Genomic DNA, 13,598 nt, shown 5'->3' on the forward strand with positions numbered 1-13,598 from the left:
ACAGCTCTGATGAGTAAAGATCCGCTTTGCCATCTGCTGGTGAAATAACGTCACAGCATGTCGGGTTAAAAATACCTCAGGAAACAAAATGAAAAACTTTAAGCCAGTTTAAAAGTTCCTTCACTTATCTGCAGGAGTACACAGAGAACAATTTCTATAAAGGATCACCAATCATCTCTCAAACCAGGTTAAGGTGCTAATCAATCATCGCTATTTGAGGTGGAGCAGACAGAGGCATTAACATGCTACCTGGTTTAATTCGCTTTTATTTTGTTGTTGGAGACAGTGGGAGATATTAATGTCACTGATCCATGTGGATGGTATTATTGTTAGGAGAAGGGTTTTTTGTGGTGTTTGTTTTGTTTTTCCTTCAACAAATTATTTTTTGAAAATGTTACGTTAAACGTTAAAAGTCTTCACTTCTGTAAACAGATATTACCTTTTACATCTATATTTGTTCACATTTTAGAGAATTAAGTCCAATGTGCCTTTAGCAGTTCCTTTTTTGCTGTGCATCATTGGATGTACTAACAACTATCACTTTGACACTGAAGAAAACTTTGAAACCTCATGATTCTCGGGCAAGTTCTGAAACCTTCAAATTCCTGCCCCATTAGACTCCATCATCTCGTTATTATGAATGTTAGTTTTCTCATAATTGCGAAAGCAGGATCTCGTTATTAATTAATAATTATGAGATCTTTTAGTAATCACGAGATAGTCATAATCAAGTAATTTTTTTTTTTAAAAAGCACGCTCTGACATTCATCTAATCACAATAACTTGTAATCATTCTAGTTTTTTCACCTCCATCTTTAAAAAACAAGTTGATGAGAATTCTTGCAGGAAATTACGGCAATATTCCTGCAGGAGCTCAAGATATTCAGCTTTGAATGCCAAACTGCATAATAACCGCTTGTCATGCGGATTCCTTTATTTCGGTATGATCATGAATATTTTAAATACAAGTCAACACACATCACTAACCAACAACAGCATTATTAACTCTCTTTTATTTCACTCTTTTATTTTGATATGTCTGGAATGTTATATCAGGTACAAGTATAAATTTCTGTCATTTACTGTTACATCTGAACATTCAATTCAAAGCTCAGGACAAGTCAAAAATATTGAGACCCATAAAACCCATTGAATTACAATAAGAACATATTTTTTGCATTGTTGTCTGAAAGTAAAATACAAAACAATTTGACTACTTGATAGAATATCAAAAAACTCACTGATCTCTGCTCTACATAACAGCGCCAGTATCAGAGAAGCAGTTTCCCTTGATATTGTGAAATGATGGATGTTTAAAAAATGATGATTGACTAGTCTGATGTCAGTGACATAACCTTTCTGTATTTTATAAAAAAAAAATCCAAACCCTTTGATCTGACAGAAAATGAATTGTTGATGATAACATAATCACCGCAGCCCGTGACCATTACAGTAACAGTAACCACTCATCAAGTCAAATCATCTGAGCTGTTTGTGTCTCTAATAGTCTGTGACCCATGGCAGTCAACACAACAGAGAATCAAGTATTAGCATGTGAACCAGCATTGTTTTGAAACAGGAATATGTGATACAAGTAATGCAAAAGACAAACAATTCAATATACAGACATTTATATGCTGCCTAAACCTGCAACAAGATATGTAGCTAAATGCAGCAATTGCAAACGTTCTACCTATTTTCAGATTTCCATACACGTATTTATATTATTACACTTTTATCAACCGTTTGGCAGAATCAGTTATCAAAATTGGGATTTTCGTTTAAACGATTTCAGTGTCCTGTGACATGTTACCTCAAAACTGAAATTATTTCTTAATTTTGACAAAAGGTCCACCTTAAAAACTGGGGAAAGACAGAATGAAGAATTTTTTGCAAACGAAATTAAAATTGAAAATCCCTTTAAAACACCAATTTTCGCAGTAAACAACTTAGATCTAAGTGTTAATTTAATATATGTGTTTGAAAGTACTGCGTGCAAAAGTACTATTATATGACAATTCATGTGCAGTTTGGAAAACAATATACATTTGCTCATGCAAACTATCACAGTTGACATTAAAGGGTCTACTCTTGCCTAAAGCTTTAAAAAAAGAAAACATTGTAAAAAAACAAACACGAAAAATTGCGATTAAATACGGTGTGTACAGCAATCAAAGACATCCAATGAGACTAATTTCAGCAAGTTTCATTGCAAATGTGCAAACATACAGTATTGCCATGCAGGCAGAGAGAATACGGCCTGTGGCAGGTCAGCTGTTTATTACTCGCTGACGTGTTTGGTTGTCAAGGGAATGTTGTTTCTAATGTAATCTGACAGATTTATGCCACAGTACAAGAACTTTAAAAAGTGCAAATGCAGCAAAGTCTGTTTCCCTAAATTTTCAAAATAAAAACAGGAAAAAGGGACAGTATACAAAATAAAAAAAATAAATGTTCCTGTGGAATCAAGGCAGTAAATAGAAGGCATTAGCATTACTTACAAAAATCCCTATCTTGTAACCTTATTGAAAACTGCCTTTGATTATCAGTATCTGATTTTAGCTGTCAGACCAATGTCAAACATGACGTAAACCTTCTTTACAGCGAGCTCTACAACTGAGGACAGTCAAACCAAATATCGTAACCTACAGATAATTTTAACTTAAACTTTAAATTTTAAGTTATTTTTATTGTATGTGACCCATTTTTAGAAGAAATTTAGCTGTGACAAGCAGTTAATGTCCAAAATGTTCAGACTGCCTCTCTAAATTCCATAGCAGCAGATTGAGCCATAACAGCAACAGCCCCTGTCCAAATACTTTAAGAGCTCCCTGTATTTTGTATACAAGTAAATCCTTATTTGTGTCTTGGCAGCTGTAGTTGTACAAATGACTTTTCTTAAAATATTACAAAGAGATAAATGGTCAAGGCAGCACGGAGTAATTTCCATGTCTATCCAAAGATTTAAAAAAAACAAAAAAACAAGTTAAAACAGACGTTAATAAGAAATAATTGGCAAATAATATAAAGTAGTCATATGTGGAATTTCAGCTAGTAAACCACCTGGATCCTGAGTTCCTTTGTCGTGAATTTAAAACTGAATCTTACATTTCTACTACAGTCTATTACATCTAAGGCTGCAACTAAAAACTATTTTCATTATCAGTTAATCTGTAGATTATTTTCTTTAATAATCAATTTGGTAATTCCGTCTATAAAATGTCCAGAAATAATGAAAATTACCATCACAATTTCCCAGAGCCCAAAGTGATGTCTTCAAATCGCCTTTTAGTCCAACCAGTCATTAAAATTCCAAAGATATTTCTTTGACTATCATATCTGAAAAATTCAAAAAGCAAATTCTCACATTTGGTCTGTTTGGCATTTTGGCTTGAAGAATGACTGAAACAATAAATCAATTATCAAAATAGTTGCATGTTGTTTTCCTTCAGTCAACTAATTCATTTATCGTTGAAGCTCTAATTACAGCAACTCTGGGCATTGTTGATAGCCTCAAAGTTTTCTAAGAACATAAAGATCAGATTTGAGCTCTTTATTTTCACCAAATGATCAACAATAAGCTTTGTCCTTTCCCCAGGTAGTAGATACAAATAGATGAATTTAAGACACAATGCATGTATCAGGGTTTTTGGCTTCTTGGGTCTCGCTGTCGTTGACCTGATAGTTGTTGGTTGGACTTTTCTCTCTATTCTCTGAATCATCAGGCAGCTCCAAAGTGTCTCCATCCCCTGCAAAGATCCTGTCCTGCTCTGGAGTCTCAGCAGATGCATCCTCGTAGGCACTTAGGTTGTCTGAGTCGTTCTTGTCTGGTGAAGGATCTCTCCCGTCATCAAAGCTGTCATTGTAAGGCCTCCAAAGGACACCCTCTTCAGAGAGCGGGTTGTCCAGCGCAAGAGAGGGTATCTGGCCCAGGGGCTTATTGACCATCCTCTGCGGCTTCGTCAGGATGATTCCTTTAGCCACAGCCCTTTTACCCTGATCCACCTCCTCAGATGCTCTACCTCTGCTTTCCCTTTGAGGTTCACACAGGGAGGAGTCTTTTTCTTCTCTGGGTGCAGCTTGAATCTGCTCTTTGGCATCGTTTTTCATGAGTTGTCCTTGTCTCGTTGCCTCTTCTTCACTTCCATGAATGTTCACAGGAATAGAGGGTTTATTCCCTTCCTGCAAATAGAAAATTGAATTGTCCATCACTAAATCAAGAGCCCTTTCAGAAAAAATTAAAATATAATTACATTTGAAAACTAGAACGGCACTAGGAAAGAGTGCAGACATGTCAAACAACATATACTAGACTTCAAAGAAATTTTTTTTTAATTCATAGTAAATGATCCGGATCTGCCCCAAAATGTATTAGGTTCTTCCCTGGTCCACGACCTATCCCTCCACCAAGTTCGGTCTAAATCAGTTCAGTACTTTTTGTGTAATCCTGCTAACAAACAAACAAACAAACAAACAAAAAAACAAACAAGAAAACACGGGTGAAAACATAACCTCCTTGGAGGAGGTTATTTATATGGTGTATTTTAATTCCAATTGTATAACTCTGAATATGTACATATTGCAATTAAAATAAATTGTTTCCATTGACATTTTAGCAGTGAAGAGATTTTTTTTCACTGCCTTGCAATGTCTATAAACTGTCATCTAGTTTTAACAGCACTTAGGTTTAGACAGTTGTCTCTGCCTATTGATCTGATCTACCTGATGGTTCATGTGAAATTAACCAACACTGAATGACACTGAATTAATGTCAATGAGATTTTACCATCTTTCGGAGTTTATTTTGTTTGAATTCCCCTATTTGAAAGTTATTTTTTAATTTTAGATAGAAAATTTCAATTATACAGTATTTCCAGCCATCGTGTGAACATTTCTTTCTTGGATCACGTGACTGACAGACCAAAACCAAATAGGACAGAGGTCTGATCAATTCAATACAGACTTTAATGATTATCCTTGGCAGCCCAGATGTTTGAGTTTGAATGTTTAATCTTGAATTTTGATATTTGAATTTTACAAGTCCAAGTTGAGAAACCTCATGTTTCACTTGACTTAAATTTCTTGATCTGAAAATGACCAGCTGAATTTGAGCAACTTTAATAAAATTGTTTTATTTATTTATTTTTTTTCAATTTGTGAAATCTAAACAAGAAAATTACAATTTAAAACTACCGTCTGGAAACTTAAAAGAGGGGAATAATTTCAAATTATTCTTCTGAGAATAAGGTATAGTACTAACATCTAATTTCGTTGTAAATATCACTTGATATTGCTCACATTTAATACTGTATGAACTATATACATGAACAGACTAGCAATACAGCATGACTAACTACGTCTAACATTAAATAATGTCCACCACAGCTAGTATTATACTTACTGTTTAGCATAAGTGGGCAGTGAAACCTTAAGGCCAGCTTAGATACCCAGGAAAAAACAAAACCAAACATGCACCATCTCCATTATTCACATTCAGTAACAAGTCTTCACACTCCTGCCAAACTGTTAGGTAACAGATTCCATAAGCTTTTCCATCTTTATACACAAATCCAAAAACCTTTTGCCTCTGTAATGTTACGTAATATTCTAATTTCATATGTCAGTTTACCTCTTTTAATCTCTCCACCTCTTGCATCAGAGAGCAGACCATGCTCTCCAGCTTCCTCTTGGCCTCTCTCTCTCGTTCCAACTCCTACAAATGCAAAGAGACACGAGAGGACCAGCAGCTTGTTGGTTTCAAACTTACTTGTTACAATTAGGAACAAAAGAACTTTACATTAGAGAGGATGACATCTAAAAGAAAAGTCTAAAAGAAATACTAAATGCCCATTTGTGGACTAAGTGGTGTTGCAGTTTTGGTGAGGTCTCGACGTACCGAACTAGCCTGTCCAGCTTCCCTCTGGGCCTCAGCCAGCAGCTCCTCTACGCCCTCCAGCGTGTCCTGCAGGACGTCCACCTGGAACAACAGAGCCTCTCGCTCAACCTCCAGCCCACGCAGCTCCTGCACCACCTCGTCATAGCTGGCCTGCAGCTCCACCTACACCACAACCACAGTTATAAATCAGTGTGGGCAATTTTAGAGGAATGCGTGCCAGTCAGTGGGAGGGAAAGTATTTAGTTAGTTCTCAGAGGTGGGAGGCCTCATCTGGCAGCACGACAATCCTTCCATATGTAAAGGAATATTCATCTAATATTATACCTGACAGAACTGTGAACAAAGCTTTAAATAGTAATAACCATCATTATATTTATAATGACAATAACAAGGATAAGAGGACAACAAAAATAACAGTGAGAAATAGTCACCATTTCTGGCATGCCCATGAAGAGATCCTGGTCAGACTGCTGATTGGAGAGAAATGTAAAAGAAGTTCAATAATTTATAAAACTTGATTTTTAAAAAAATAACATTAAATGAGGAGAAACGTGTTCTGTGAGACTGTAGAGCATCCTTCGCAGTGCATCCTCTCATACACACAAAATAACACTAACATAAACACATGTATAAAAGGTTACTTGAAAATTATGGTGTTGAAAATTTCCATACAGTTGATTCACAAATTTGATAATCATAAGCTTTCATATTGAAGAACTTGTGGAAGGATTGTGGTATTGGACTTGTGTAAGAGCCATAAAAAGTATGTTGTGATATATTATTATATCGTAAAACTTTCTGAAATTCTGTTTCTGTCATTAAGACACTCCTTTACTTATACTGATAATATCATGGACAATAGCTTTCGGTCTGAGTTGTTAAGCCTTTTTAACAGACAACATTTTGACATATTACAGTTGGAAAAACACATGTAAATAATTAAATTATTGATGGCTGGATTACATTTAACTGCTTCATTTTCAGAGAATTTCAGCTATATTGCAACTGCAAACATTTTACCAAAGTACCAAAGTTACCAAAAGTGGCTCCTCCATAGTATTTTAATAGAACACTTCACTTCTTGTTTTCATTTTATGTTCATGTGGTTGATCCTCTGGTATCAGAGAATCTGATGGGTCACAGGTTTTGGTACACTGAAATCACAGTTATCAAAACTTGTGACCATATGTAAATACTATCAACACACCATGTTTGAACAGCTTTCAAAACACAGTATGTGATAAAGTATGATAAAAACACTTGGAGTGGCATACAGCTGAAATTTTAGGTCTCAAAACTGGCTTACTAAGATTTTTTTCACATTAGACTTATTGTCTTTTCACAGTTTTTACCTCAGTAGTCCTAAATTAGAGGAAAACAGGACAGAGTGCCAGACAGAGTAATATTCTTTTCAAGACGGGTTGACTGAATGTAAGTTTGGATTTTCTGCTGATAAAAACAGTCTTTGTGACATGGATCACGAAGGCAAATATTAAACCGTACATCAGGACCTAGTTCCAAGTTTCTGTCTCTGAGGTACTGTGTTGGAAGTAGTATTCAGATCCTGTACTTAATTAAAAGCAATAATACAACAATATAAAAACACTCAATTAGAAGTAAAAGTCCTGCATTCAAAATTGTACTTAAGTACAAGTGCAGAAGTATTATTAGCTAAATGTACTCAAAGCATCAAAAGTAAAAGTATTTGTTCTGCAGAACACGCCTGATTATTGTGACTGATTACTATTGTTTATGTTACTGTTAGATGGTTAATACTTATTCATCAATGCCTGAGACGCAGTTGACTGTCTTAGTTGGTCGAGGTGGAGCTGTTAGCTAGTTGAGCCCGCTAGTTCCCAACCTATAGTATGTGTACCTAAAAAGAGTCTCAGATAAATCTGAGGGGTCGTAGGATAAATAATGAGGTAAGAGAGACGGAAAAAACAAAGCTCTAACACATAATATTGTATTGATAGTTTTCTCCAATCTTTGATTTGTGGGAAATATTGAATAATATAACTCCTTAGGCATCAAATAGCTATTTAAATGAAACCATCTAAGAATTGTAAAAGAGGAAATGCTCTTTTAGTGAACTGCTAAGAAATCACAGACATCTGAAGCATGACAAGAGGCTCCGACTAAACACTGTTTTATGTCACAACACGACAAGGTTGGGAACCACTGGTTTAATCTGTAACATTATGATGTATTTTATGGGCTTATTATTTCTTTTCTTTTTTTTTTTTGTATGTGAAATCTTAACCTGAAAAGTAGTTTGTAACTACAACTGTCACGTGAATGTAGTGGAGTAGAAGCAGCAATAAAGCAGCATGAAATGGAAATGCTCAAGTAAAGTTCAAGTACCTCAAAGCTGAGCTTTACTTTGCACCACTAATGATATGAAGTGGGTGGGCGTAAAACTGGAGATAATCAGGACCACGTCGGGTTTGATAAGCTAGAGTTCATTACAGTGTAACTACAGGTGTTTCGATTTTCCTGGCTCCTGTGCAGGGTATCTGGCTCCTACCTGACTGTCGCTCCTCCTCTTCAGGGTGCCTGCTCGGCTGTCGCTTCGTGTCAGGCGCCTGGATGAACTCTCAGTCTGATAAGGAGACAAAAAGGCATCTCATGTGGAGCCTAGCATCGCATACAGTCAAAACAAAATTAAACAAAACAAAACAAAGAACACAAGACGTCAGCTAATAATTGAGGAAGTGGACTGAAGCTACGGGCCTGGTCAAAACAGCCGACTGTTTATTAGACCCGTTGTTGGTTTTGAACGGTAAACAAAATGGTTTAACGTCCCACTGGCGACATTTTCCTAACGTATATAGTTTAAAAACCATAAAATTGAAGGTTGAAACAGCCGTAGCGTTAGCTTTAGCTCAAAACAAACTCTCTCACTAACGACGCCGTGATTGTTTTCTGCGCTGACCTCTTTTATGATGCTTCGGAGAGACTCGTCCTCGCTCAGTCCCCGAGAAAACGTCCGCTTCTTTGGAGAACCACTGCGGTCAAGCGTGACTGAGTGCATTTTCCCCGTGTTATATTGAGTCTTCTGTTTATGTAAGAGACGCCTCCGAGCTCTCTGAGTGAAGTGCCGTTCGTAGTTTGTTGCCTACGCAGCAGCAGGAGCAGGAGCAGAAGCAGCAGTAACAGCAGTGAGGGTACTGTCGACGCCCAGGCCGTCATCTACGGAAAGCCGGGGGGGCCAGACTGTCTTTAACACCGCCCTCACTCCGCCCACACTCACAGGAAAAGCCAAAGATCGGAGAAGAGCGGTAGTTTGGAGCTGTGGGGAGTAAAAAAAGAAAAGAAAGAGTTTTTGTTTTAACGTTCAGATCAGCAGCATGGCGCATGTCAAGTCCTACGTGCTGAAATTAATCAGCGGCACCGAGGTCTGCCAGGTATTTTCAGGTGCGTTTGATGTGTTATGAGCAGCGGTGGATAGTAACAGAGCACTTTTACTCAAGTACAGTTTTGAGGTACTCGTACTTTACTTGAGTATTTCCATGTTTTGCTACTTTACAACTGCTCCAATTTATTTTTGTGGCAAGTGTGCTACTTTTCACTTCACTGCATGTACCTGACAGCCTTAGTTCCCAGTTCCTGTGCAGGTTCATTTTATAAATACAAAATACAATAAACTAATGAATTATGATGTGTCATTAGCCCCACCTCTACCAGCTGCAGCATTAAATTGATGTACACATTAAGACATCAATAACTATAATCCAATAATATAATATAGCATTCTGAAATGGGCCATTCTGCATGATGAGAACTTTTACTTTTGGTACTTTACATACACACTCAGCTAGCAGTTTAGTAGGTACACCTAGCTAAGACTAATGCAGTCTAATACAACGGTCCTGCAATAAACCCTGACTTGATGAAGGTTATAATATTCAGTTTTTGTTAAAAAAATTTTTTTAAAAGATGTTGATTCACCTTTACAGTCGTTTTGGAGGCTGCAGTTTGTGCAGCTGTTGAATGTTGTTGCGTTATAGGGACAGGGGTTTTCTATTATTTTGTCCGTCCCATTTATATCACTGTGGGTATGCTAAATAATGGAAACACACCTATCTGTATAATATAATACAGTTCAACAACACCACAAACTGCAGCCTCCCAAATGATCACATCGCTGAATCAACACTTCTCTAATACAATTTCCATAAAAACTGGGCATTATAATGCTCATGAAGGGAGGATTTACTTCAGCACTGTTGTATTAGACTGCAATAGGTTTAGCTCAGTGTGCCTAATAAACTTCCAGCTGAGTGTATATTGATGCCAATACTTTTGTACTTAAACTTAAGAAAACTTTTGAATGCAGGATTTATACTTGTAACAGAGTATTTCTGCTTTTATTTAGGTAAAAGGTCTTAGCACTGCTTCCACCACTGCTACCAGGTATTTCCAGGTGAGTTTGATGGTTTATGAGAACTTTGTGGAAAAGCAAATAGAAAAGTTTAGGGAAAGAGGGTACAATAAAAAGCTACTTTCTACACTAAATTACAAAAAACACACATTAAAATCTTCCTCTCTTCTACCCCCATGCAAAAGTAAATTTAATAATATGAATTGATCCACAATGTACATTATCTCAGCCACTTTGGTTACCACCAAATTCTTTTTTTGTGAGGCGAGATAAAGTTCAATGCGACTGTGTAATTAGATCAAATAACTCAGTTGAGCTCTACATCTGCAGTGTACAGTATGTTTGCCTGTGCAGAGAAAAGACTGTGGTGAGTATATGATCACACAGGGTTGGTGCTTACAGCAGAGGCAGCCTGAGATGGCAGAGACACGGTCCAGTTCTGTCCCACAGATATTCCAGAAATGTTTTGACACACTGCAGGTCCTGTCCAAATAAAGCAGACTCCCAAGCAGTGCATTTATACAGATCCCCAGTAGGCACATGAGATGAATGAGTGTGTCCATCCATGCTGAGCGAAATGACATGGCAACATGCCAACAACACTTCTCATTACGATACAGTCTGAGTTGGATTTAGGGTTCATACATCAGTAAGCAGGTGTAAATATAACATAGACAGTTTTTTGCATTTGTTCAGCAGAAATATTTGACGCCACAAATTTACACTGCAAATCGGGTCTAAATTGGTAATATTTCTTTTCATTTGAAGTCATAAATTAAATACAGAAGAACATGGGCATTATTTTCACCATTCTGCGGGATATTACTGAAGGGAAAAGGCCCAAAACTAGTATGCACGACCCACCCATGGATCTTTTGCCTGAGCTCTTTTACAAGCATGACTTTTTGTCCAGTCAATGTGTTGCATTGGAGGAATAGTTTGACGCTTCAGGGAAAAGGCTTACTTGCTTTCTTGCTGAGATTAAGATTAGAAGATTTATACAGTCATGTCTTCATAATAAAGATGAAACTACAACCTGGAGACAGTTAGCCTAGTTTAGTATAAAGATTGGAAACAGCTAGCCTGGCTGTGTGTAATGGTAACAAAATCCCATCAGCACCTTTGGAATTAGTAATGAACAATTTTTATCTCGTTTGTTCAAAAAACCAAATTGTAAAAGCGATATGTTGACGTTTTAAGGGAATGAGCAGGAAGTTAATTCCAAATTACTGCCAAGAAAATCCAGTATATAACCTCGCTCAAAACTGCTAAAGATGGTTTTTGTGCAGATTAATTTTAAAAAAAGATATAACATGTCAGTTAGTGAGCTTTGGATGTGCTGATGGGTGGATTTTGTTACCTTTACACAGAGTCAGGCTAGCTGTTCCCCCCTGTTTCCAATCTTTATGCTAAGCTAAGATAACTGTATCCTGTTTGTAGTTTCACACTGAATGCACAGACATTAGACTGGTATCAATCTTCTCATCTAACTCTCGTCAAAAAAACGGATAAGCATATTTTCCCGAATGTCAAAGTTTTCCTCTAAAGTGGTTGGTAGTGCTTACTGTCAGTGGTATGACGAACTGTACACTGGCCTCCAGGAATAAAGACTACCTTGCTGATAATAGTGTTTCTGCTGTCTGATATCTAACTTTTACTCTAAAAAAGACCTGTCCAAACTATTACAGCCCTTTGTTGTGAAGGTGATTCAAGTCTTTACTGGTATGCTGAAACGTGGTCTGGTCAGGTGTGATGTGAGATTTTGATATCGCACTTGTTATCTGTTTATAGGACTTTTTTTTTTTCAACGTAGTTTGAGATTCAGTACTTGGGTTTAGGTTTGGTGCATTACACAGAGGCTGTTGCTCTAATCTTAGTGGTTCGTGTTGGTCAGCCAGTAAGGTCTCGTGAGGCTGACGAATCAAAGTTTCAGGTCTGTGGTTATGAAAAACTAAGTCCGAAGTGATGTCTAAATTGTTTTTTTTTTCTTCTCAGCTGTTGCTTAATAAGCTGTTCCATTGGGTTGACAGATTATCCATAGCATTAAAATGGAATGAAGCTGCCAATCTTTGATTTCTATTGCACAAGAGAGAAGGAAAGGAAGGAAATTTGAGCAAGGAGGTGCAACGGTGTGTCCTATACATTAATGTCAGGCAAGCCCCACTCAACAACATTGACAGGGGACATGGAACAGGATTCATTTCAGTTGCAACAAATGCATGATCCTCAGTAACTTACTTCAATTTAGTATTTAATCTCATCATTATTTTAGACAGTTAAGGTTTGATACAGCTAAATACCCTATCTGTAATGACACTAAGGGACCCTGTTTTACAATGATGTACCATAATCTGACCACAATAAGAAGTTAAATATGCGGCTCACATGAAAACTAATAACTGAAACATGATCTGCTCTGCAGCTGCAACCGTTTCTTCCTCCAGCAGATGACACTAGTGGGTCAGTGTGATGCCACAATGACTGCAGGCAACCCATTGCTCCAAGAGGTGCTACTGTAGAACTCTGTTCCAGAAATATCACAACTTTTACTAAACGTGTATACAGTCATGAAAACAATATCTCTCCATGGTTTGTAGCTGGGCAACCTCTGATCAAATCCTGAGATTTCTGCATAGACTGTGGGTTTACAGATGAAATATGACTCATACGAGGCTTAAAATTCCACAGTCCATATTAATGAATGGAGAAACAATTTAGAAATGCGTTACTCTGTAATTGGACTTACTTACCAATTTCATACATTAGTATAAATTAATTATTGAGCAGGTCTACAGGCTATGAAAACGTATGCAGACCTGCTGCTGCATGATTGCAAAACCCACTGATATATTTATTACATTTATTATTACATTTATTTGATTTGATTTGATTTTGATAGAATGTTTGTAAAATCTTAATGATGCAGGATAGAGCCCCCAGTTTGTAGAGAAGGGCATGTAACTTCTTCCCTGCTTCATATGGAGACTTTTTGACGCTCAGTTTAAAAAGAACCCTGCTTGGGAAAACCTAGTGCAACATCTAAATAATCTGAACCTGGCCATCTGGTAGGCCTACATAAAGATCCATCCTCAGTGATTTAAAAAAAAAAAAATGAATGCACCATAAATATTTAGATGTGTGTGATATGTGGGTGGATGTGGAGAATTCGGGAGGAATCCGTGCGGCTTTTTTTCAATTTACACCATTAAAATCATCGGTAACAGCAGGCGCAGTGAGCCATAGTTTGTGCCATCATCAGAATAAGTTAATTGGGCAATATCTCTAATGTGAGACATTGTTTGTGCACTGTAAAAACAT

At 37.1% G+C, this 13,598-nt stretch overlaps 1 protein-coding gene across 3 annotated transcripts; it reads right to left on the minus strand.

Annotated features, from left to right (window-relative positions):
* Positions 1-931: 931 nt before the first annotated feature.
* On the minus strand, positions 932-9,076 carry si:ch1073-456m8.1 (leucine-rich repeat flightless-interacting protein 1). 3 transcript variants are annotated; one of them, XM_040159211.1, is made up of 6 exons: positions 8,832-9,076; positions 8,424-8,498; positions 6,328-6,363; positions 5,897-6,058; positions 5,630-5,713; positions 932-4,182 (listed from the first exon to the last, which is right to left on the minus strand). In XM_040159211.1, the coding sequence occupies exons 1-6, from the start codon at positions 8,928-8,930 to the stop codon at positions 3,622-3,624; spliced, it is 1,017 nt and encodes a 338-aa protein (XP_040015145.1). In that variant the 5' UTR covers positions 8,931-9,076; the 3' UTR covers positions 932-3,621. The 3 variants fall into 3 exon arrangements, with proteins under 3 accessions (XP_040015145.1, XP_040015144.1, XP_040015146.1); XM_040159210.1 differs by having other exon boundaries at positions 6,328-6,366; XM_040159212.1 differs by lacking the exon at positions 6,328-6,363.
* Positions 9,077-13,598: the final 4,522 nt, after the last annotated feature.

The sequence above is a fragment of the Xiphias gladius genome, chromosome 21 (genome assembly GCF_016859285.1).
Source record: "Xiphias gladius isolate SHS-SW01 ecotype Sanya breed wild chromosome 21, ASM1685928v1, whole genome shotgun sequence".
Taxonomy (NCBI): Eukaryota; Metazoa; Chordata; class Actinopteri; order Istiophoriformes; family Xiphiidae; genus Xiphias; species Xiphias gladius.

Bases quoted from the DNA above. Each gene is read 5' to 3' on its own strand.
- si:ch1073-456m8.1 (XM_040159210.1), bottom strand. From the start codon at position 8,930: ATGCACTCAGTCACGCTTGACCGCAGTGGTTCTCCAAAGAAGCGGACG. The intron at 8,499-8,831 runs GTCAGCGCAGAA...TCTCCTTATCAG, and splicing joins TCCGAAGCATCATAAAAGAG to ACTGAGAGTTCATCCAGGCG. The intron at 4,183-5,629 runs GTAAACTGACAT...TTCTATTTGCAG, and splicing joins AGGTGGAGAGATTAAAAGAG to GAAGGGAATAAACCCTCTAT.